This window comes from Sapajus apella, unplaced genomic scaffold (genome assembly GCF_009761245.1).
Source record: "Sapajus apella isolate SASKATOON/1434 unplaced genomic scaffold, GSC_monkey_1.0 scaffold45, whole genome shotgun sequence".
Classification (NCBI taxonomy): domain Eukaryota; kingdom Metazoa; phylum Chordata; class Mammalia; order Primates; family Cebidae; genus Sapajus; species Sapajus apella.
Window position 1 is genome coordinate 15201749 of NW_022436985.1, and position 25923 is coordinate 15227671.

Here is a 25923-nt window from a genome sequence, read left to right on the forward strand (position 1 = left end):
GCAGTAGGAAAATGCTTGCAGACAGAGCACAGTGATTTCTTTCTCATCCGAAGAAAAATGAGACTTTTAAGATGCTTATCACACCCACATTTGGGGAAATAAAAAGAAATCCCAAATCCTTTCTTCACTCTAAAACACATTTTCTTGTTTGTTTGTTTCAAGGCTATTGTTAGTGTTTCAGTTCTCTTTACTGATCCAGTTTATTAGAGTTGAAGAAATTGAAAGGTTAGCACCCATATCTGGATTTGTGTTCTGTAACCAAGGCATACTTGGATAGGGGCACTGTTGTGTGCAATGGCATTTGATTGTGTGAAAATGGACTCCTTATCCAGAACTAAATGCTGAGGAACATCTTCCCAATTGTGGTATTGATGCAGTGAGAATTTGGGAGGGGTGGGCAGTAGAAAGGCTTTCAGCATCTGTTGTGGACCTGTCCTTATCAGCTGTCACCTTCAAGCTATACAAAGCTGCTTTTGAAATGCCTGTAAAGTGAGCTGGACTGCTTTTGCCTTTGTGTTTTTGACAAATATTTGGGTCTGTGGTCTCAAATCTGTGGAGGAGAGCCACTCTATTTCTTGGGTCATTCTTGGGTTAATCTCACCCCTTCCCTCTAGTTCTTCTTTCTTTGCCCTCTCTCTCTCTCTCTTTTTTTTTTTTTTTTTTTGAGACAGAGTCTTGCACTGTTGCCAGGTGCCAGGCTGGAGTGCAGTGGCGCAATCTCGGCTCACTGCAATCTCTACCTCCTGGGTTCAAGCAATTCTCCTGCCTCAGCCTCCCGAGTAGCTGGGACTGCAGGCACACACCACCATGCCCAGCTAATTTTTGTAATTTTTAGTAGAGATGGGGTTTCAGCATGTTGGCCAGGATGGTCTTGATCTCTTGACCCCATGATCCACCCACCTCGGCTTCCCAAAGTGCTGGGATTACAGGTGTGAGCCACCATGCCTGGCCTCTCTCTCTTTCTTCTTTTTTAAATAGGGTCTCACTCTGTTACCTAGGCTGAAATGGAGTGGCGTGATCTTGGCTCACTGCAACCTCCACCTTCTAGGTTCAAGCAATCCTACTGCCTCAGCTTCCCTAGTAGCTGGGACTACAGGTGTACATGACCACACCTGGCTAATTTTTGTATTTTTAGTAGAGACGGGGTTTCACCATGTTGGCCAGGCTGGTCTTGAACTCCTGACCTCAAGTGATCCTCCCCCTTCAGCCTCCCAAAGTGCCGGGATTACAGGTGTGAGCTACCATGCCAGTCCACTCTTTTGCTCTCTTGATGAGTTTAGGTGCCTTCTCCTGTCCCAGGGTCTGAGTGTTCATAGAAAGACAAAGAAGAAGTCACTCACGTTCCAAACCAAGACCAAACCTGTCAGAGTGGCTGTTAATCTTAAATATTGTCAAAATTTTACCATAATTGGAAGCTCAGGGAATGACCTAAAAGCTCATGCTCAGAAATTGTTCATTTAAACTGGGGGTAGGAAGCCTCACAGTGAAATCTGTTCTTACCTGGGGGTTGGGTCCTGATGAGCAAGAATGTCTTAAATAAGTTCTTGGTTTTACATACACAATCCTACACAGGGCACCAATCCAAGAGATAAGCATCCTATGAAGACTCCAAAAGCAGTCTTCACAGTTATTGCATGGTTATAGTTTTCAGGAAACCTTGGGATTATGTCTCTCACACTCCTTGACTTACTGAAATCACTGTAGTGATTTCATTTTCCTGGAAAACCAAGACTCATCATTTATTAACCAAAATATAATTCAGTTAGTCATTCCACAGTTAGTCTGGCTAATTTTTTTTTTTTTTTTGAGACGGAGTTTCGCTCTTGTTACCCAGACTGGAGTGCAATGGCGCGATCTCGGCTCACCGCAACCTCCGCCTCCTGGGTTCAGGCGATTCTCCTGTCTCAGCCTCCTGAGTAGCTGGGATTACAGGCACGCGCCACCATGCCCAGCTAATTTTTTTTTTTTTGTATTTTTAGTAGAGACGGGGTTTCACCATGTTGACCAGGATGGTCTCGATCTCTTGACCTTGTGACCCACCCGCGTCGGCCTCCCAAAGTGCTGGGATTACAGGCATGAGCCACCACGCCCGGCCTTTTTTTTGTCAAGAGATCGATATTTTCATTAATTCAAAAGGTTTTATGAGATATGGTCTAAGAAGTACTTGCCATGTGGGATTCTCTCTTTGAGACCCTGGAGAATCTGCCTTTCTGCTGAGCTCTGCCAGCCTGGCAGTCTATCCATGTCATAGATCTGGTTACCCCAGAAGCTGGCTCTGAGATGGATATTACATTGTAGAAAGTTTACTGGAGTAGGTCCTTGGGGTCAATACCTGTGGAAGAGGGGTCAGAAGCGAGATGGGAAAAGGAAAGAAGCTGGGCTTTGATCAGTCTCAGTGGAGACATTAGTTAGCCCCATGGGGACCAGGCCTGGGCAATGGACTCCTCTGGTCAATCACCGATGTGCGGTCATTAGGGGAGGGGCATGACCTGGGGCAAGGCAGCTCTTCACCAGAGGGAGCACGGCCAGCTGCTAGGAGAGTAAGTCCTTTAATCCTAAGTGGGGACCTGGGTGACACATCACAGTGTTCACTACAGTGTGCTAGGATGCTTTCAGCTAATCTACAGAACATCTTGACTCAACTGACTTCAACAATAGGACATTCCTTGCATCTCAAAGCAAGACATCAGGGATAAATCACCTCCAGGATTGGTTAGTTCAGTGGCTCAACAGCTTATCCAAGGAGCCCTCCATCCTTCTGCTCTGGCTTCTTCCTGTCACAGTCACAGATGGCCGGATAGGGTGTCACTGCAGGAAAGAGAAATGATCTCTGCCCTTGTGCTCCTTCTATTGTTGAGGAAGATGTTTCCTTGTATCTCTCTTCCTTTATTGTGGGAAGCATACAAAACATAATATTCATCATTTTAACCATTCATAGAGTGCAATTCTGTGACATTAAGTACACTACTGATACTGTATAACCATCACCACTATACACAAAACTCGTCATCATTCCCAATAAAAACTCTGTTCTCGTGAAATAATAACTTTTTCTTCACCCCCAGCTCATGGTAATTTCTATTCTCCTTTCCATCTCTGTGAATGTTCCTATTGTAGGTGCCTCATGTAAGTATAAACATACAGTATTTGTCCTGTTTTTCTGGTTTATTTTACTAATCTTAATGTTATGTTTTCAGGGCCCATCCATGTTGCAGCATACATGAAAATCTCATTCCTCTTAATGGCTGGCTAGTATTCTATCGTATATATGTACAACATTGTTTGTCTGCTCATCTACTGGCAGCCACTTGGGTTGTTTCCACCTTTTGGCTATTGTGAATAACATTGCTACTGACATGGGCATACAGATACTGCTCATGTCCCTGTTTTTTATTCTTTTGGATATATACCTCAGTGTGAATATGCTGGGTCATATTAAACTTGATATTTAACCTTAGGAGAAACCATCAAACCATTTCCTGCAGTGGCTGCACCACTTCACATTCCTACCATGAATGGGCGAGGATTCCAGTATGTCTACATCCTTGCTAACACTTACTTTCCTTTTTTAAAGGTACCGCCATCCTTTCCCTTGAGTCTTATTGGCCTCTATTGTGTGACATGCCCATTCCTAAATTAATTATTTGCAAAGTTAATGAGATGACCACAATCGCCTTAAACCAATCAGTACTGGGGCTCTAGGCAGGGTCTACATTCCCCCAAAGGACATGGCTTCAAGGAGGACGGTTGGATACCTGAACTCCTGGCATTCCACCAAGAAAGAAAGGATGGGACAAGGAGGAATAAAGGGAAGATAGCCTCAATGTTTACAATAGGGTGGCTTTAAAAATAGAAATACCAGCCAAGCGTGGTGGCTCACGCCTGTAATCCCAGCACTTTGGGAGGCCAAAGCAGGTGGATCACTTGAGGTCAGGAGTTCGAGATCAGCCTGGCCAACATGATGAAACCCTGTCTCTACTAAAAATACAAAAATTAACCGGACATAGTGGCAGGCATCTGTAATCCCAGCTACTCGGGAGGCTGAGACAGGAGAATCGCTTGAACCCAGGAGGCAGAGGTTGCAGTGAGCCGAGATCACACCACTGCACTCCAGCCTGGGCAGCAAAGAGCAAAACGCTGTCTCAGGAAAAAAAAAAAAAATGCCCAGACCAGAGATTCTGATTCACTTGGTCTGCAGTGAGCGCTCTGCATCAGTCACTTTGAAATGTTCCCCACTCGATTCTAATGTGCAGTCAGGGCTGCAAGCACTGATCTGGCAGGTTAGGCCGCCCATGAAGCCAGCACATGTAAATACTGAGAGATGAGAAGGACAGCATGCCACAGGAACGCTGTGCAGTGCCCCTCACCGGGTCCAGGGGCACTGAGGAAAACCCCTGAGAGGAAGTGATGTTCAGATGGATACTTGGAGGAGTCATCAGCCAGGGCTGGAGAAGAGTGTCATAGGCACAGGGGACAGCACGTGGTGCGGTTTCAGAACAGGAAGAAGCTCGGTCTATCTAGAGTGCACACAGTATCCGCTTCTAACCTTGAGCGGACAATGTTTTTACTCAAATTTTGCAACTCATGGGGCAAGGTCTATGTTCAACACTCCATCTGCGTTTATCTCCAGGTAAGTTTCCCTCTCTCTGTGACATGTTCTTGGTTGGCTGAGTGAGCAGTAGGTTATACTAGAGGCAGCAGACATTCAGGATTTAGGAACTGTGTTTGAAACCTGCCCATGCTCTATACAACCAGTGTGGTTGTGGGGAAGGCCCAGGACCTCTCGGAACTCTGCACAGGTCCTGCAAAAGAACTACCTCATAGGGCTATTGTGGAACTCAAGTTTTAAAACAATGTATGTGAGTGACATCATAAATACGCCAATGAGTTGCAAACTTCTATTCCCATCCCCACCTCTCGAGGGCACATTTCAGCTCCAGACCTATATGTTGATATCCTCTGCCTGGCAGCCCCGTTTGAATGTATATTGGGCATCTCCTGCTTACCGTGTCCAAGACAGAGCTCTTCATAAGCCACTGCAAACCAGCTCTTCCTCCATTCTGCCCTACGTCGGCTTAGGGCATCTTCGTCCTTGGTGTCGTCCTTGACCCTACTCTTTCCCTCCAACATGGAGTCTGTTAACAAGTCCTGCCACTCCATTTTAGAAATATACCCAGATTCTGGCCGTCTCTCACCACCTCCATGTCTCTCCGGGTTCAGGCCGCCATATTCTCTTACCTGGATCATGTGGGGCCTCCTACAAGACCCTCCACACTTGGCGCCCCATTATTCCTACTTTATCTCCTACAACCCTCCCTCTTGTTCATATCCTCCAGCCCCAAGTCTCATGCAGCCCCAGTCTGTGTGGCTTCAGGGCCTTGGTATTTGTGGGTACCCCTGCCCCCAATTAGCCAGATGGCTAACTTCTCACTTTCTCAAGTCTTTAGTCAAAAACCATGGTGTCGGCAGCCCTCCCATAAACATCCTATTTAAAATTTCAGTGCCTGCCCTTAATATATCATATTCTCCTTCTCTACTTTATTTTTTCTTTCTGGTATTTACCACTAATGTGTTCTACAATTTGCTTATTTATATTTTTCATTGTCTGTCTTCCCTGCCAGAATATACCAGATATATAGATCTCTGCCAGTAGACCCCTGCTCCACAAAGCTGGGGATTGTCTGTTTTGTTCATCTTCTTTTTTTTTTTTTTTTCTGAGATGGAGTTTCTTCTCCCAGGCCAGAGCGCAATGGCAATATCTTGGGTCACTGCAACCTCCACCTCCCAAGTTTAAGCAATTATCCTGTCTTGGCCTCCCCAGTAGCATGAGCCACTGCGCCTGGCCTTGTTCACCTTCTATCTCAGTTCTAGGGCAGTACCTGGCATGTAGCAAGCACCCAATACATTTATTAGTACAGCATTTTACAGAAGAGAAATCTGAGGCTCAGTGCAATTAAATAATTCATTCAAGGTCACACAGCTAGAAGGCGTTGTGTAGTTAAATGTTCTGTGATGCTTTTCAACAACAACAAAAGAATTCATTTAGCAAAAAGAGGGCAGCATCAATGACTCCTCTCCAGCTCTCCTCCCTATCACTGTTGAAGGAAGGAAGTCTCTAAAATGAGGAAGGAATAGGCGCAAGAGGGCTGCGTGGAGTTGCTGTGTGGCCCCTTGGCACGAGCATTCAGGTTTGAGTGTTATTAGATGAGGAAGCTGGGGAGCCGTCTCAGCGCTTGTTCTGAAGCATAAAGGCCAGTAACTGTTATTAAAAGAAGAACAGCTGCCCGAGGCTAAAAGTGCACAGGAGGAAGGGGCACTCCCCACTCAGGAAGCATTTGCTAAGTCAGCTTGAGATAGGGAGGATTTTTAGACCGTTTTCAGCGTCAAGACCCATCTCACTGGTATCCTACCCAGACTTACTGTGCCCCCTAAAAATCCCTTCTTTCATCCATTCTACTGAACACAAAGAGGAATCCTAGCCGATTACAGGCAGGACAATCAGAGAATAACTCTAGAAGTAGGTCTCTGCAGCGTCATTGGAATGAGGACAGTGATTTTTTTTTTTTTTTTTAGGAATGTCTTTTGAGGAAGAGGAAATTTGCCTGGAGCATGGTGGTTGTAGTTGGGGAAGCTGGGCCTTTTTCTCCTTACCCTTGGGGAGCCGCATTGCTAGTGCTGTCCGTCCACAGGGACCCACATACCTGGCAGAGTAGAGCTTCTAGAACCAGAGCCAAGACAGGCAGGAGGCTCTTTAAACAGTTCAGAGGGAGGAGGTAGGGACAGGATCTGAGTGGAAGCCAGGTGCTGCAGGCTGTGTTTAGACCAGAGAAGGCCGGTTCCACAGGACTGGGGCCAGAGAGCAGAAGCCAGAGTAGGGCCTCGGCCTGTCCCTGGAAGGCCACAGCACCTCCCTCCACCTGGAGCCTTCATTGCGCGAGTGTGTCTACCCCAAAGCTGCTGCAAACATTCAGAGAGAGAAGTTTCCAGAGCCCAGCAGAGAGCAAGCCGGCCACATGTGTTTCTCTCCATCTTCTTTCAGGAGCAAGATGGGGTGGGGACAATGGCTCAGAGCAGACTGGGAGAGGCTCCCTTGACAGGCCTGGGTTGTAACCCCGAGAGCAGAGGAAGGAGAGGAAGCTGCTGGAGTTGCAAGATGGCTTCTGTTGCCAATGTTCAGTTGCTTTCTTTCCTCCTCAAAGGTGCAAGCAAGAAGTAGCAGAGCCAAGGCTCTGGGTGCCTCTTCCATGTTCCCTTTGTAGCCCCTTCCTTCTCACATGCTCACCACCAGCTCCCAGGTCATCAGCCTGTGCAGGGCCTGTGTGCCCCACACAGACGTCCTCCTCAGACGATGCTCCCATGCCTTGGCTGTGGTTCTTTCTGAAAATTGCCCTTGGCCACAGAGAGCTGCCTTGCTCAAGCATTTGCCCTCCCAGGGGCTCCCTGAGGCCAGTGCCCAGATGATGCGAAGATAATGCCTTTCAATTTCATACGGGTCTTAAGATCATCTGGCCCAGAGTGCTCCATCGGATCCACTGAAACTCATGGTGGGTGGCCTTCTCCCTCCGCCCAGTGCTGCCTTCCTGCCCTACTCACAGATCATCTGGAGAGAACTCCATAAGAGCCTTCTGCCCATGACTCTAGAAAGCCACCTCTAAGGCCACGAGTCCCTTAGTAGTTTTTGGTCATTGCCCCTCCAAACACAGTCCATGCATGTGACCGCCTAGGCACCCACTTTCCATTAAAATGCAACCATCCTGTATCCCAGTAACTGGAAGATGGGTGCTGATGGGCTAATATGTTGCCCAGTAAAAATAATTATGGTGGGAGCTGACACATGAACAGCTAGCAGTCTGCAAAGCACACTGACGTATGTTATTTCAATTGCAAGGCAGAGTAGCACGGTGGTCTCTGAAGTGACTCTGCCTGGATATGAATTTCTGTCCCACTGTCTATGAGTCTTGTGACTTTGGGACAGCTACATAAACTTTCTGTTGCTCAATTTCCCTATCTGTAAAATGGGGTAATAATAGTCCCTTCCTCAGACAATGTTTGTTAGAATTAAATGAGTCAATACATGTAAAGGTCTCAGAGCTGCCCTGGCACATGGTAAGCACATGGTGCACCTTAGCTATTAGCATTTGAGCCTCACAACCACCCTGTGGTATTACTTTTCTACCTGTGCTCGGTACTTCTCGAGCCACTCATCTCAGCCCAGCTTTTCACTCCAGCTGTTTCTTCAGCCACCTGCCGGCTCCGTGGAACAGCACCCTGCTGAGCTGTGCAGCTTGTCTTACTTCCTGTCTGAGAGGCCTGCAGAGCCCACTCAGCTGTTCTGACCCAAGCAAACCTGGACGTGTGAGGAAGCTAATACCCCATGTGGCACCCCTTGATGCCAAGGAGGTATTGGAGCCAATGGAAAAACAGTCCCTTCTTTTATTCCCTGAGGGGATAATCCAGAGGCATATTGTGTCCCATCAAAATCCAAGTTCAGTTGCCCCAGCAGCGGTCACTGCAGTAATGCATGCAGTCATGGCCTTCCCTATGCCCCATTTCCTTGAGCCCATTTGCCCATCCATGCCTGACAATGGAGCTCACATCCCCAAGTAAACTGCCCAGACACAGGCCCTTGCCTCATGCTCTGCTTTTTTGGTGGGGCAGGGCAGAGGGCGGGGCATCTAACTGTGCACAGGAGAAGGGGGAAAGAATAAAAAGAGGCATGTTCTATACACTGTGGAATACTATGCAGCCATAAAAAGGAACAAGATTATATCCTTTGTAGGGACATGGATGAGCTGGAAGCCATTATCCTCAGCAAACTAACCCAGGAACAGAAAACCAAATACCGCATGTTCTTACTTTTTTGTGGGAGCTGAACAATGAGAACACATAGACACGGGGAGGGAAATAACACACACTGGGGCCTGTCAGTGGGGTAGGGGGGGAGAGCATCAGGATAAATAGGTGTTGGGTTGACAGGTGCAGCAAACCATCATGGCACACATTTCCCTATGTAACAAACCTCCTCATCCTGCACATGTATCCTGGAACTTAAAATAAAAATTTTTTGAAAGAAAGAACCATACAATAGAAAAAAAAGAAAAAAGAGGCATGTTCAGCATACATAATCAGATCTGGACTCAGGTTGGAGTCTTCTGCCTATCAAATTTCATGCCCTCACACTGTGCCAGCACTCCCAGTGCATACATATGCATCTTAACAGAGGCCTTCCAGAAACTTGATTAGGCTGCGGGAGGCCGAGGAGGAACACGCTTTAAATAGGTAGCTTCAGATACTTTCACGTTACAGCCCTTCTCCTGCCCCTGCATAGAGGCAATCCTGCCTGGCAAGAGGGCGGTGAGCAGTGGCTTCACTTGGTTGAAGCCCTGGGGCAGGGGCTGCACCTAACTTGTCTTTGAATCGCCAGCACTTAACCTCATGTATGAGTAACACTCAGGGGCTGGCACATAGTAGTTACTCAGTAAATGTTTGCTTGCTGGATACGTAGGTCCAGAACTCAAACTATGGGTGATTTGCTTTTTTCTGAGACAGAGTCTTGCTCTGTCGCCCAGGCTAGAGTGCAGGGGCGCAATCTTGGCTCACTACAACCTACGCTTTCTGGGTTCAACTAATTCTCCTGCCTCAGCCTCCTGAGTAGCTGGGATTACAGGCACATGCCACCACGCTCAGATAATTTTTTTGTATTTTTAGTGGAGATGGGGCTTAACCATGTTGGTCAGGCTGGTCTCGAATTCCTGACCTTGTGATACGCCCACCTCAGCCTCCCAAAGTGCTGGGATTACAGGTGTGAGCCACAGTGCTCAGCCAGTCATTTGCCTTTTAATGATTACTTTGTATGTGGCCATACCTGTTTCTATCCTTATTGTTTATTTTTTGCTGGTTTGGAATGTAGTCTTTGATGGACAAAGAACTTTTTTGAGGTGGAAGACTGTCTACCTTTTTACCAAGGTGAGTTAGTATAGAATCATGTATCTAAAATTATTTAAGAAGAATTAAAAATTTCTCAAAATTATTTGAGAAAACCTGAATGTCAGATTGATTGATGAAAAAATCTCTTGGTGCTCTCTCGGACTGGCGGCTTGTGGATAAATGTGGCTCTAAGATACATGGGTTTGGCCAGCACAATGTTGACTATGCTGAAATTCTTCTGAAGTATTCCACAGGGACTACCGCTTCCTATAGCATTCCGCCTGTCCCAGTTGTCAGATCTGTGTTATCTGCCTCACTCCTGCAGGTGTATGGGTCCTGTGACCCCCACACCACAGGCCTCTGTGTATAAAAAGCATTGAAGGAGCTGAGTAGCACAGTTCCCTCCTTGGGCTTTCTTCTGACTTTTCCTGCGACTTGTTCAGCCCATCCCCTCTCCCATCAGTGGATCGTCATGGTGATACGGTGTCTTGCCCTACAGGTACTATAAGATCTCCGTGGTGCTCATGTGCTTTGTGGTCCCCACGCTGGTGCCCTGGTACATCTGGGGAGAGAGTCTGTGGAATTCCTACTTCTTAGCCTCGATTCTCCGCTACACCATCTCACTCAACGTCACCTGGCTGGTCAACAGCGCTGCCCACATGTATGGAAACCGGCCCTATGACAAGCACATCAGCCCTCGGCAGAACCCGCTCGTCACTCTGGGTGCCATTGGTGAGTAGGGGTGTTGAGGGCCAGTGGGCAGAATGATGGCCCAGGTTTTCTTGGCCTCTCAGTTGTTTTGTGGAATCAGTAAAGAGAAGCAGTGGATTGGAGTACAGTGAACGTGAGTGTTGGCTTTTTTTTTTTTTTCTTTAAATTTATTTTTATTTTTTATTGCATTTTAGGTTTTGGGGTACATGTGAAGAACATGCAAGATTGTTGCATAGGCACACATGTGGCAGTGTGATTTGCTGCCTTCCTCCCCCTCACCTATATCTGGCATTTCTCCCCATGCCATCCCCCCCCAACTCCCCACCCCCCACTGTCCCTCCCCTATTTCCCTCCAACAGACCCCAGTGTGTAGTGCTCCCCTCCCTGTGTCCATGTGTTCTCATTGTTCAACACCCACCTGTGAGTGAGAACATGTGGTGTTTGATTTTCTGCTCCTGTATCAGTTTGCTGAGAATGATGGCTTCCAGGTTCATCCATGTCCCTACAAAGGACATGATCTCATCGTTTTTTGATGGCTGCATAATATTCCATGGTGTATATGTGCCACATTTTCCCTGTCCAGTCTATCATTGATGGGCATTTGGGTTGGTTCCAGGTCTTTGCTATTGTAAACAATGCTGCAGTGAACTTCGTGCGCATGTGTCCTTATAGTAGAATGATTTATAATCCTTTGGATATATAGCCAGTAATGGGATTGCTGGGTCAAATGGAATTTCTATTTCTAGGTCCTTGAGGTATCGCCACACTGTCTTCCACAATGGTTGAACTAATTTACACTCCCACCAACAGTGTGAAAGTGTTCCTATTTCTCCACATCCTCTGCAGCATCTGTGGTCGCCAGATTTTTTAATGATCGCCATTCTAACTGGCGTGAGATGGTATCTCAATGTATTTTTGATTTGCATTTCTCTAATGACCAGTGATATTGAGCATTTCTTCATATGTTTGTTGGCCTCATGTATGTCTTCTTTTGTAAAGTTTCTGTTCATATCCTTTGCCCACTTTTGAATGGGCTTGTTTGTTTTTTTCTTGTAAATCTGTTTTAGTTCTTTAGTTATTTGTAGATTCTGGATATCAGCCCTTTGTCAGATGGGTAAACTTCAAAAAATTTTTCCCATTCTGTTGGTTGCCGATTCTAATGACTGTTTCTTTTGCTGTGCAGAAGCTGTGGAGTTTGATTAGGTCCCATTTGTCTATTTTAGCTTTTGTTGCCAATGCTTTTGGTGTTTTGGTCATGAAGTCCTTGCCTACGCCTATGTCCTGAATGGTTTTGCCTAGATTTTCTTCTAGGGTTTTTATGGTGTTAGGTCTTATGTTTAAGTCTTTAATCCATCTGGAGTTAATTTTAGTGTAAGGTGTCAGGAAGGGGTCCAGTTTTCTGCTTTCTGCACATGGCTAGCCAGTTTTCCCAACACCATTTATTAAACAGGGAATCCTTTCCCCATTGCTTGTTTTTGTCAGGTTTGTCAAAGATTGGATGGTTGTAGATATGTTGTGTTGCCTCCAAGGCCTCTGTTCTGTTCCATTGGTCTATATCTCTGTTTTGGTACCAGTACCATGCTGTTTTGATTACTGTAGCCTTGTAGTATAGTTTGAAGTCCGGTAGTGTGATGCCTCCCGCTTTGTTCTTTTTGCTTCGAATTGACTTGGCTATGTGGGCTCTCTTTTGGTTCCATATGAAGTTTAAGGTGTTTTTTTCCAGTTCTGTGAAGAAGGTCATTGGTAGCTTGATGGGGATAGTGTTGAATCTGTAAATTACTTTGGGCAGTATGGTCATTTTCATGATATTGATTCTTCCTAGCCATGAACATGGAATGTTTCTTCATCTGTTTGTGTCCTCCCTTATTTCGTAGAGCAGTGGCTTCTATTTCTCCTTGAAGAGGTTCTTTACGTTCCTTGTTAGCTGTATTCCTAGGTATTTTATTCTCTTTGTAGCAATTGTGAATGGCAGTTCATTCTTGATTTGGCTCTCTTTAAGTCTGTTATTGGTGTATAGGAATGCATGTGATTTTTGCACATTGATTTTGTATCCTGAGACTTTGCTGAAGTTGCTTATCAGTTTCAGGAGACTTTGGGCTGAGACGATGGGGTCTTCCAGATAAACAATCATGTCGTCTGCAAATAAAGACAAATTTGACTTCCTCCTTTCCTATTTGAAGGCTTTTTTTTTCTAAGATGAAGTCTCGCTTTGTTGCCCAGTTTGAGGTGCAGTGGCACAGTCTCAGCTCACTGCAGCCTCTGCTTCCTGGGTTCAAGCAAGTCTCCTGCCTCAGCCTCCTGAGGAGCTGGGATTACAGGCCTCCACCATCATGCCTGGGTAATTTTTGTATTTTTTTTTTTTTCAGTAGAGATGGGGTTTCGCCATGTTGGCCAGGACGGTCTCGAACTCCTGACCTCAAGTGATCTGCCTTCCTTGGCCTGCCAAAGGAGCTTTGGCTTTAGGATCCTGATTCTTGGACAACTTCTATGATCTCTCTGATTTACAGCTTTCCTATCCTTGAAACGGGAATAGCATTACCTACTTCATAAGAACATGTAAGCTGCTTAGCACAGTGCCTGGCCCATAGCGGATGATCAATAACTAGTAGTTATTAATCATTACCATGGAAATGTTCTAAAGGAGAAGCAGCCGTTGACTTTTCTCTCAAACTGCACTGGCCTTTCTAGCCTCAGCTGTCCAATCATTTGGCAGAGCTTAAGCAAAAAGGCCTTCAAACAAAGACATGGGAGGAATAAGACTTGGCATCTCACGGGACCATAAAGCAGTTAAGAGCGAGGTCCCTGGAGTCAGTGAGCTTGGTTGGGTCCTGGTTCCTCCATTTACTCTCTGGGCAAGTCACCCGCTTTTCTACCTTTTGTGTCCCTATCTGTAAAGTGGGGGTAACAGTAGCACTTATCTCCTCCTAGGCTCATTAGAGGGTTAGATGAGTCAATACAGGCTGTTCTCACCAGTGCTTACATGAAACAAGCCTTCGAGACGTTGCTTTTATTTCTAGCCATGTGTTCTTAGGCAACTTACTTGTCCCTTCTGTGCATTTACGTCCTTGTTTTAATCATAGCAGGGATAATCATAGCAGTTACTTCAGAGGCATGAGGCTAAAAGGAGTTAATACCTGTTAAAGCACTTAGCACTGTACCTGGTACATGATAGGTGATTAAGAAATATTAGCTCTACCTTTATAGAAGCAACTCAGTCTTCTTGGTAAGCTGCGCCTTGAGCACAGAGATCAAACAGTAGGAAAGTTCTACTATTGAGTAGAAATGGTCTCCGTGTCACTCGGTGATGAGATTCTGCCATCACTTCATTTGGGCCATCTGTTTTTCAGACCCCAGGGATCAAAGTTCTTGTCAACTTACACTGATGGCAGCAACAGCAGGTGGTATGAACACCACATTTAGCCATGGAGTAACTGCATACGCAGGGAGAAAGTGCCTTGGAAAACAGGAGGAGCCATGTCCTGACCCTTCCTATGGCTTTCCCCGCTTCTCGTCCTGCATCTTCTGAAAGGACTGTAATGAGGGGAGCTGTGGCTAGTGTTGATTCCGAGAGTAGACAGAAGTGGGGACAAGATGGACCGTCACTATGGAGGGATGGATGGGCCAGGAGACTCAGGCAGTGTGGCCACAACACCGGCCCTAAGGAAGGGGGTGTCGGTTATAAGTCTTTTCAGGTCAGCACTGGACTCCCAGGCAGTTTGCCTCCCCAAGGTCCTTGGAAAGCTCTTGCCATACCCAGTTGTGCAGTGGAGTGGGGAATACATCATAGTGCCTATTTCTGAAAATAGGGTGAAGAAACTTTTCCATACTGCCTTTTAATCCAGGAAAAACACTAAAAGTGATGGGCGGGGAGACAATATGCAAGGTAGGGATGGCCTAAATTTAAAAGAAAATTGCAGACCACAGATGGATCCATCTTGAGGTACTCACTGTAGAGCAAAATCCTTTAAACGTGGTCAACTGGAGAACTATATGATGACTAGTAGCCACTTAAGAAGCAAGAGTCTGACAGTTTCCTCAAACCGTTAAAAATAGTTACTATATGATCCAGCAACTCCACTCCTACATTTGTGCTGAAGAGAAATGAAAACATATGTCCACACAGAAACTTGTATATGAATGTTCACAGCAACATTATTCATAACTAAGAGTGGAAACAACTCAAAATGTCCATCAACCGATGAATGGATATGTACAATGTTGTACATCCATATAATGAAATACTGTGTGGCAGTAAAAAGAGAATGCAGATCTGATACTTGATACAACATGAATGAACCCCAAAAACATTTTTAAGTGAAAGAAGCCAATCACAAAGGACTATACATTGTATGATTTTATTTATATGAAACATCCAAAATAGGCAAATCTACAGAGAGAAAACAGGAATGGGAGGGAGTGGGAGGTGGTTGAGGAGTGATGGCTCAGGCATGTGGGGCTTTTTGGAGAGTAATGAAAATCTTGTAAATTCGTTGTGGTGATGGATGCAAAACTGTGAATATATCAAAAGCCATTCAATTGTATACTTCAAGAGGGTGAATTGTATGGTGAGTGAATTTTATCTCAGTAAAGCTGTTTTTGAAAATCAAATCAACTAATCATTAGAGAAATGCAAATTAAAACCACAATGAGATATGACCTCACACTTATTTAAATGACTATTATCAGAGGGTAAAAGATAACAAGTGCTGGGGAGGATGTGGAGAAAGGGAGCCCTTGCACACTATTGGTGGGAGTGTAAATTAGTACAGCCATTATGGAAAACAGTATGGAGCTTCCTCAAAAAAATTAAAAATAGAGCTACCATATGATCTAGCGATCCTACTTCTGGGTATATATCCAAAGGAAATGAAATCAGGATGTTGAATAGATAGCTGCATTCCCATGTTTAAACAGGATTATTCACAGTAGTCAAGATATAGAATCAACAGAGGAATGGATAAGAAAATGTATCATATATGCATGATGGAATACTATTCAGCTTTTAAAAAGAAGAAAGTCCTGTCATTTGTAACAACTTGAATGAACCTGAAGGACATTATGCTAAGTGAAGTAAGCCAGGCACAGAAAGACAAACGCTGCATGATCTCACTTCTATGTGGAATCCAAATAAGCTGAACTCATAGAAGCAGAGTAGAATGGTGGTTACCAGAGGCGGGGCTGTTGAGAGATGTTGGTCAAAGGGTACAAATTTTCAGTTTGACAAGAGGAATGAGTTCAGGAGGTCTATTGTAAAACATGGTGATAGCGACTACAGTTAATAACAATGTATTGTATTCTTGAAAATCACTGAGAGTAGATTTTAAGTGTTCTTATCACAAAAATGTAAGTATGTGAGGGAATGCACGTCACTTAGCTCAATTTATTCCAAAATGTATACATCTCTCAAAACCACATGTTGTACATAATATATACAAATTTTATTTGTCAATTAAAAAACATGTAAAAGAAATTTAAAAAATCAAATAAGAGAAGCCATGAGAGCTCCCATGAGTACATCTTTTTAAAAAATTAAGAGAGCAAAAGCTGCCCACTGGCCACTGGAAGGGGTAGAATAACAGATAAGTACATTCTGGATATTTAAAGATATTTAATTTACTTACCTATTTGAATGATTCTCATTTATCTCTTCTGAGCTCCTCAAAAAAGGATTTTTAATCACTCCAGCCCACAGAGACTATTTTTTTTAAATAATAGTACATCAGAATGATCTGTTACCAGCCATTTAGCATTTACCTTAAGAAGAATACCTCTGAAGTCATGGTATCATGTCACAGTTCACACAGGAAAATTAATTTTGCAATGATGTTGATAACTTTATTGCTATTTTTCTGTTCATATTGTTTGTTTAGCTAAGTAAGTCAATGCCTTTGGAGGCAGTAACCAAGTCTTTTGCTCTTCAGAGCCTGACACCATATTCTGCAAACAGCAAACCCTGAAAAAATAGGTGTTAAAAAAAATCTATGCAAAGAAGTTGTGATTGAGTTATTTCAATGCCCACTTTGTCTTCCAGGTGAAGGCTTCCACAATTACCATCACACCTTTCCCTTTGACTACTCTGCGAGTGAATTTGGCTTAAATTTTAACCCAACCACCTGGTTCATTGACTTCATGTGCTGGCTGGGGCTGGCCACTGACCGCAAACGGGCAACCAAGCCGATGATCAAGGCCCGGAAGGCCAGGACTGGAGATGGCAGTGCTTGAACCCGGAGCAGCCGTCCCGCAGTCTGCCATTGCCACCTCGGTTCATGGCTTTTGTTACAATAGTTCTCTTGTACATTGGATCGTGGGAGGGGGCAGAGGGTGGGGAAGGAACGGAAACTATGTGGTTTGGGAATTTTTTTGTTTGTCTCAAAATAAAATAATGTTGAAATACAATTATTAATGAAAAAACTTTTTTTTTTTTTTTTTTTTTTTTTGAAACATAGTCTCCCTGTGTCGCCCAGGCTGGAGTGCAGTGGGATGATCTCTTGGCTCACTGCAACCTCCACCTCCCTGGTTCAAACAATTCCCCTGCCTCAGCTTCTCAAGTAGCTGGGATTACAGGCTCATGCCACCATGCCTGGCTAATTTTTTGTATTTTTAGTAGAGATGGGTTTTCACCATGTTGGCCAGACTGGTCTCAAACTCCTGACCTCAGGCAATCCTCCCATCTTGTCCTCCCAAGTGCTGGGATTACAGGCGTGAGCCACCACACCCGGCCGAAAAAAACTTTTTAAGTCAAGATTAGTACGATTTAACATTAGAATATGGACATGTGATTTAATCGCTGTAGCTAAAATACGTCAACTATACATTGTCATGTGCTTGAACATGTTGCTAACCCTGACAGGATGAAGGAATGTAATATTCTTTCAGTGTGCTTCAGGAGAGCACTTGTTTTATTTTCTACCAATTAACCTGGCATTGCTTTTGAACAACCATCTGAAGGAGCAGAGAGGCAGGGTAGAAGACAGAAGGGGGGTCTATGCGGTAACTAAAGAATGTGTCTGTTTTGTAATTATTGTGTGTGTGTGTGGTTTTTTTGTTTGCTTAAGAGAATCAAAAACTGAAAAAAATGAGAATACAGGAAATGGCTCTTGTATATTTTTTTTGCCATATTTATAGCTTGTTAATGCTCTACTGTCTTTGCTTCCAGAGAGATTTGTTCACTGCCCAGCTCGTTTCATGTTCTGAGCCTTAAGCCCAGCCCACTGTATAAATCATGCCTGTTTAGATGTTTGATTTTGTTCTGTTTGCCATTGTCATCTTAAAGGTGTATAACTCAGACATGCCAGACATCAAATGAAGCTCAAATTAAGCTCTTGTTTAAATGTTTAAACACCTAATTTATATTCTAATTGATCCCAGCCACTGATGCATGTACTTCAGCTACTTCTGCTAAATAAGCATATTAATTTTCCACATCAGGCCGTCAGATCTTAAGAACCAACAGTTTTCTAGAATTCCATGTCTACTAATGTTTCACCTGCATGCAGCCTTCATTGATTTTGCAGCAAAATATAAAGTGATCATTATGTAGCTTCTAGATTAAAAAATTTTGTATGTGTAGTTGCTTTGTAAAGAGCATGTGGAATTAATGGGACAGCGTGCCCTTTGTGTTAGATGTTAGAGCAAAAGAAAGGGCTTATAGTGTTGGTATTGGAGCACTTTGAAGATAGATATTTTCAGAAAAGATGTAGAATTTAAAAGTTAACATTTTAAATTTTAGAAAATGATATGACGCCAATTGGAAATTGTCACAATGAAGTTCTTCATCCAGCAGGTGTCTAACAGTGTTATTTTGCCATTGATAACGTGTGAACTGTGAGTGATTTACAATAAATGATCATGAATTCACTGGTGTTCTTGTCCCCATACTTCAGTGCTATTTAGAGAATGTTCTTTCCAGAGTGCTTGATGCGTCATGATGACCATATGACTTGCATTGGATTTAGGCGCTGGGCTAACAACAGCCCCTGAGAGCAGCCCCTGAAGACAGGCCTGTCCTATCCTACTGGGCTTAGGCAACAGCCAGGGGAAGCCAGCAAGGTTTATTTGGAATGCAGAACTCCCAGTGGTATTGTTCCCTGATTCTCACTCACCAGCAGTCACTAAGAGTGCTTATAGATTATAAATGGGAATCCATTCCTATATGTCACCCATAGGAGCATGAAGGACACCTTCCCCTCTCCAGGCCCCACCAATAGTTACCAGAGGTGGAGGAGAGGGACTCCTGTTTTCACTCTAGTCCTGCCTCTCTCAGCCTCACCTCTGCACCACCGAAGTCTCCGCCCATCTTTTGCCCCACAGCAGCTGTGTCCCCTGCCATCAGATAGAACCTTCTTAGCCTGTCTGCAGTTGAGTGGTATTCTAGTCACTGATGGGTACCAGGCTAGATCTCATCATGTAAGGACCCTTTGGATGTGACTAGGATTTTTCAGCTGCTTCATATTCCAGTCACACATTGCTAAGACCTCGTATCGTGTGTGGGTGGACGGCAGTCATATTCCAAGATAAGTTTGTATCAACATGATGTAAAATGGTCCTTAATTGGGAATATATATGTGAACCTTTGACTCCTGAAAGTACTAAACTTACTTATTTGTCCATTAATCAAAAATATTACATTTGGAACAGCTATTTGGAATCTTCACAAAAGGAGGGTGTTTCCCAGCTAGACCAAATAAATCTGGAACCTCCCTCCTCTGAACCTGAGTGCCATCTTTTTTTCTACAGCAGATCCTGCGAATGACTTAGGATTGGAATTATTTGGAGGAAGACGTGGACAAAGGTTAGATTGCACTAGTGTCTTCCCTGTTATCTTTTCATTCAGGTCTAAGGAGCATCTTAACAGAAAGTGGCTCTGGGAGTTATTTCCCAAACCTATCTATCCAAGGTGGCCTTAGAAAGACCGATCCATTTTTTTGAAAGTTTCCGTTTAAGAAAGTGATCTCCACATGTCCAGTCTTTAATCTCATCCCTACAAGGCTTATTTCAGAAGCACCCACCCCTGCCTCTAGGTGAGGGGAGCCCAGGAGAAGCAGTTCCAATAGCGTGTGTGCCGCAGGCGTCACAGCAGATTCATGGAGCCAGCCTGGGACAGTGGAGCCAAGTCAGTTCACCTCAAGTCCCCAGCTCTGCTACTGGCCAGCTCTGTGGCCTTGAGAAACATGTCTTTCTGGATTCAATTTCCTTCTCTGAAAAGAGAGGGAATTAAACCATACTCTTGTCTAAGGTCCCCTTCAGCCCTACCATTCGACAACAGCAACAGAGATGAGTCAGACACATTCTCATATGCCTGACTTCACATTTGAAACACCTCTCAAGCTAGCACTCATCCTCTCTGGGACAGAGAAGGTCAAAATTGGGAGGGTGTGGGAATAGTAGAATCTGAATGTTAGAACACAGACTGAGGCTAGAAGGATAGAATGTTCTTGGTTCTAAAAACCTTGCATGTATTTTGTGTATTCCCAAAATGCAATGAAGCAATTAAAATAAATGTAATCCATCATGAAAAACAATTTAATGAGAGAAACTATTACAGAAAGCTCTATGGCTTATTGGGGTAGTAGAAATAGCACTGGACCTGGAATTCTAAGACGTGAATTTGAACTCTAACTCTTGATCTGACTTGCTGTGTTACCTGGGACTCAGGATAAGGCTGAAATATGACATAGGAAATTGTCATTTACTAACCTACAGAGCCTCTCTCACCCTCGGTGTCCTTGTCTACATGACAGGAAGAGCCACATTTATGTGTATTAGATTAATCTAGAGGCCTCATCCTAGTGCCTGGGGCATGGCACAGTCCCGGGAAACATCAGTTGAGGGTGAGTAGCGTGCCCCACACACAAGCCAGAGGCTGGAATATGGTGCAGAGAGCCATACAGCAGAAGTGAACCGTTTTCTGGGCCTGGTTTTGCTAACTAACCGGATAGCCCTAACTTAGCTCTGAGAACTTTGGTTTCACCTTCCGTAAAGGAACCAACTGGATTGGATTAACCTGCCCAGCTCTGCCATTCTGGGGAGTCTTTACCGCCGTGTACCTGCCTCGTTCCAGGCCTCTGCATGGCCCCCTCCACCCCTCTGCACCCCTGGCCTCCCTGCTGCACCTCGCACGAGAGGACGGCTCTGGTCTGCAATGTCAGCTCATCAGGACCTGGAACAGATTTGTGGAGGGGAGAGGTTGAAGCTCATGGATAAGAGTGAGCTTTGGGGATTATCTGTGAGGTTCATCATTTGTCCATTTTCCTCCTGTCCCCAGTTACAAAGGGGACCGAAAGCCAGTTATGTTCTCAGTGGCTGCTCATGTGAAAAACAAGGAAGGAAAGAAATACCCTAACCTTTATAATCCTTTTTAAAAAAAAATTCCCATTTTTAGCTCAGGGTGTTAATCAAACTCCTTCCCCTTCCTCTACGTCAAGGATGTGCTATAAATGACTGGAAACTCCTTTCCTTGTTCCCTCTGCTAGTTCCCTGTGGAGTGTAGAGTCTGTAGCCCCCATCCCACCTCGAGGACATTCCTGACTCTATAAGTGCAACATCAGAAGCAAGAGGAGGGAGGCCTTGTCTCAGGGCAGCAAGCCTGGCTGTCCCAGCAGCTTCTGTGGGTCCGACACAGCCTTCTTTCCTTCTCCATTCACCCTCTGTGGTGCTGTGACTCCCCATCTGGAAGAGCAGTCAGCCACATCCTGGCCGTGACTACCTCACAGGATCCAAAAGGAAACTATCAGCTAATAGCAGCCTGGGCTAGCTAGGGCTGTGAAGCCTTTGCCCTGCAAAAGAATACCCTTCCTTACAGTTCCTGGCCTGTGTTTACTATGGAAAAAAGATGGCGTTACCTTCAACCAGCCATCTGAATCCCTCACCGCTGGGGAGCTACTGATGCCCTCCGCCCCACTTGTTCTCAATCCTCTATGAGGCAACTCTCAACGTTACCACTGAAAGGAATCTCAGAATCTGCTTACTTCTTTGTTTCTTCCTTTCTTCTCTCTCTCTCTCTGCCTCCCTTCCTTCCTCCCTTTCTTTCTTTCTTTTCTTTTTTTTAATATAAGATCTTGCTCTGTCACCCAGGCTGGAGTGTAATGGCACGATCTCAGCTTACTGCAGCCTCCCCTCACTGCAACCTCTACCTCCTGAGTTCAAGCAATCCTCCCCACTCAGCCTCCCCAGTAGCTGGGACTACAGGTGCATGGCACCACACCGGCTTTTTTTTTTTTTTGGTAGAGATGGGTTTTACCATGTTGGCCAGGCTGGTTTCAAAACTCCTGACCTCAGGTGATCCACCTGCCTTGGCCACCTAAAATGTTGGGATTACCTAAATTGATGGGATTACAGACGTAAGCCACCATGCCCGGCCAGAAGTCTCAGAAGTTGCTTTCTTCTAGAGGTACCAGCTGCTAGAGAGAGCCAACAACCCCCGTGCTGTGGGTGGACAAAATGACTGGGCCCCACCAGAGCAAGGGTATGTTTGTAGTTTTATGACCGGATTTCCCATAAGCCTGTGCTCACAGCACATGTACTGCAAAACACAGGAGCTGTGTAACGCTGCATCATTATTCTGAGCTGTGTGGCAATGCTGCTGCATGGGGCAGGGGGAGCTCCCTATAAGGTACACGATGTGAGCATTGGTGGAGATGAACTAGGCCAACTGGGATCTCCAGTAATTCAAAGACAGGTAGAATTGTGGTATAGGCAATGTCTTCCAGTTCCCGTAAGCAGGTTCTGACTCCCGAGGCAGAGGGACAGGGAAGACTCACTTCAGCTCCTTCCTGGCCCTGCAATTGCTGCTCATGAATGCAAGAACGGCTCTGTTAGAGCTGACTGCCTTCTATTTCCTCCTCTGAACTAAAGGGCACTTATATTTCTAGCATCATAAAGTGCTTATTTCAGATGTGCCAACCAATGAGCACATCTGTTTGCACCGTTGTCTGCAGCTCCTTCCAGACTGCACTGCCTGCAGCATATGGGACCCAAACTCTGCGGGTCAGCGTGTTAGAATGTGCACACAGCTGCACCATGGCCAGCTGGGGGACAAAGGATCTCAAAGTGGGTATTTTGGTCTGGATGGTTTCAAATCATTGTTTTAAAAGTGAATATCTTGCTTTTGACTCTATGTAAAAAATCCTTAAGTATTGTCCCTTTTCACCACCTTTTCACTCCATCTGGAGCCAGGGGCTTGGGTCAGTCTTAAGACACTGACATGGATAGGTCATTTGGATGTGGTTTTGTTCATACATTACCTGACTCTTTGGCCTCTCTCTATACCACAAAGATATATTCGGATTGTTACTTTGTCGTGAGACAAACAGCCAAAGGAAAATTACTGAAGACCTCTGTTTTGTCATCTATGCTAGGTAAGAACTAGAACCAGTGACCACTTTGGTCTCTTCCTCTGCCATAGACTATGTGAATCAGCAGCAAACAAGCTTAGAAAATGCAAGCTTCTGCTTTACTGAAGCAAAAGATACGGTCAGAAGCTGTACTGGATTTATATCCCATAAAAGAAAAACACGGGCCAGGTGCAGTGGCTCATGCCTATAATCCCAGCACTTTGGGAGGCCAAGGCAGGCAGATCAGTTGAGGTCAGGAGTTTGAGACCAGCCTGGCCAACATGGTGAAAACCTGGCTGTATCTAAAATACAAAAATTAGACAAGTGTGGTGGTCTGGGCCTGTAATCCCAGCCACTGGAGAGGCTAAGGATGGATAATTTCTTGAACCAGGAGACAGAAGTTGCAGTGAGCTGAGATCACTGCACTCCAGCCTGGGAACAGAGTGAGACTCCAGCTCAAAAAACAAAAGAAAAAAAAAAACAGGGAAGAGGCTCAAGGCCAGGGTGTTGAGTGTAGTTCAACTAACCGGGCCCTGGTAAAGCCTTTCTTTATGTAAACACCTGTAGGTTGTCATAGAATCAGGAAGCTGGTAGATATTCATGGTATGTCATTTGGATGGCTAGATAGTTCTAAACGATATACATTTTTTGTTCTTGTTTTGCTTCGTATTGTTTTGTTTTAAATATTTCTATCTAAAAGATGTCCTTAAAATGAAGATTGCTGTGTCCAAGAAGTTGCAGCATTATAATTCTTGGAAGTCATAATTTGCTTCAAAGTAAGATCAATCACCATCACATGCCATAGTGATTTGGTTGCCAAAGTTCTATGCACCATGCTGGAACTTGGCTGAATGTGCACAAAGCTCAGCTAATTAAAACCTTCCCAACAAACTTGTCTTGGTTAGTTTGTTTGATACAATATCTTTTGTTGTAACATTCAGTCTGTTGTTTTTCTATTTGCTTTAAATTTAGCACTGCCACATAAAAAAGAGACAGAGAAAATAGCACAGCTTGAAGAGGTGTAAAAATATAATTACTCTTTTGAAAGTATGCATATTTATCTACTCTTTGCTAACCCCCATCTCACTTGTCTTTCCACTTCACTAAATAGACGCTTGTTCCTGGTTCGTGGATATACAGCACTTATGGGTTATTTCTAATTGAGACCATCCCTTACTGCAATTTCTATGCCACTGATTTTAGTACATTTTAAAAATTTCTTTTGCATCAAAAAGGAAATCAAATGAAAGACTATCAGGCTTGAAAGACCACTAGTGGTACTGTAGAACTTCCACAAGCCAGTCTGGAATAACACTTCAAATCTCTGAAATTTTGCTCAGCATGGAAGGAAGGAAGGAAGGAAGGGAGGAAGGGAGGGAGGAAGGGAGGGAGAGAAGGAGGAGGGAAATTCATCAAGAAGTATTTTCCCAAACTACACCTAGTTGTGACCATATTTGGCTCAATTTTATAAATCTATTACAGCTGCATCTATAAAACAATATGCTAATAATTCACAACCCACATGTAAGACCCATGCAGACCGTGACTGTCTTTTTCACCAGTGTTTTCCCTGCCCACATGACAAGGCCTGAGAGGTGGGATGTGCTCGTCAAAAATTTACTGAATGAATGAATGAATGGGTAGATGCACTGTACTACAATGCAGAAAGAAAACTCTGCCAGCCCTGGTGGCTCACACCTGTAATTCCAGTACTTTGGTCACCTGAAGCCAAGAGTTCAAGACCCCATCTCTAAAAAAAAAAAAAAAAAAAAAAAAAAGGAAAGAAAAGAAAGAAAACTCCATTTAGTATTCCTGTGTCTCATCTTCTGTTTGCCCCATTAAATATGAAACCGCAGCCAGGCAGGGCCCACACTGTCCTGTGCACAGTTGTGTCCTAAGCTCCCAGCAGCAAGAGCTTACCATATAGCAAGACCACAACAATTTTTGTTGAGCTGTTGGTATTTATGAATATGGACAGGCCCTTCTCTGAGAAAATTGTTGACCCAGAAATCTGAACTTGCAAAAGTAAATAAATTAGAAGGATAGTTCTGAATTTTACAAAAGTACGTATTTCAGGGTTCCTTTCATAAGCAGTCCTTGAAAACGTGCCTTAACTTTAAAGTCTTCCTGGAACTTTTAAGAAGCACACGTGCTGTAGAATGCAAGATACAGCTAACTCTGCCAGGACTGTGCGATCACAGAGCCACTTTCAGGCAGTCAGGGTTGGAAGGCTGCGCCTCCCTGCCAATAGGGCAACCACTAAGCCACAAACACAAGACTGTGCTAAGAGGTGAAACGGGCAATGGCGGTGTTATGGGCTGGATTTCGTCCCCTAAAATTCTTACGCTGAAGCCCTAACCCCCTAGCACCTCAGAATGTGACTCAGACGAGGTCTTTAAAGAGGTAATTAAGTTAAAAAGAGTTCATTGGGAAGGACGCTAATCCAATCTGACAGGTGATCTCACAAGAAAAGGAGATTAGGGCACAGATGCACACACAGGGAAGAACGTGGGAGACGGCAGCCATTTACAAACCAAGGGAAAGGCCTGGGAAGAAACCAATCCTGCTGACCCATAGTCCTCAGAACTGGGAGGAAATACACGTATGTTGTTTCAGCCGCTCATTTGGTGATCTCCGTTACAGCAGTCCTTAGCAAACCGATGTAGACAAATAAATGGAAATGTCATCTTTTAGACTCCGTTCTACTGATATATAGACTAGAAGTATAATGTAGAAGTGTCCAAGTCCCAGATGAGACTATCAGAAGGCTAAAGCAAACGCAGCCTCCTGTTCTCTCCCCTCCACCCCGCCCATGCCCTTGCCCTGTAGCTGTCGTCTCTACCAGGTCTCGTCTCCACTGTGCACCGTAGTAATTCTCCCTGGATGTGAGGTGGTGATTCCACAGAGAGAGCTGCCTTACAGATCAGCATCACGTCAGTGTCCCAGCAGAAAG

At 44.6% G+C, this 25923-nt stretch overlaps 1 protein-coding gene across 1 annotated transcript in view; it reads left to right on the forward strand.

Moving 5' to 3' along the window:
• The window catches only part of SCD5 (stearoyl-CoA desaturase 5), a 171579-nt gene extending 154309 nt beyond the window's left edge, over positions 1-17270 (forward strand). Inside the window, exons 4-5 of the mRNA XM_032239780.1 lie at positions 10427-10659; positions 16670-17270. Of these exons, the coding sequence (XP_032095671.1) occupies positions 10427-10659; positions 16670-16860 (424 nt within the window). The 3' untranslated portion in view covers positions 16861-17270. The remainder of the gene's footprint in view (positions 1-10426; positions 10660-16669) is intronic.
• The last annotated feature ends 8653 nt before the right edge of the window (positions 17271-25923 follow it).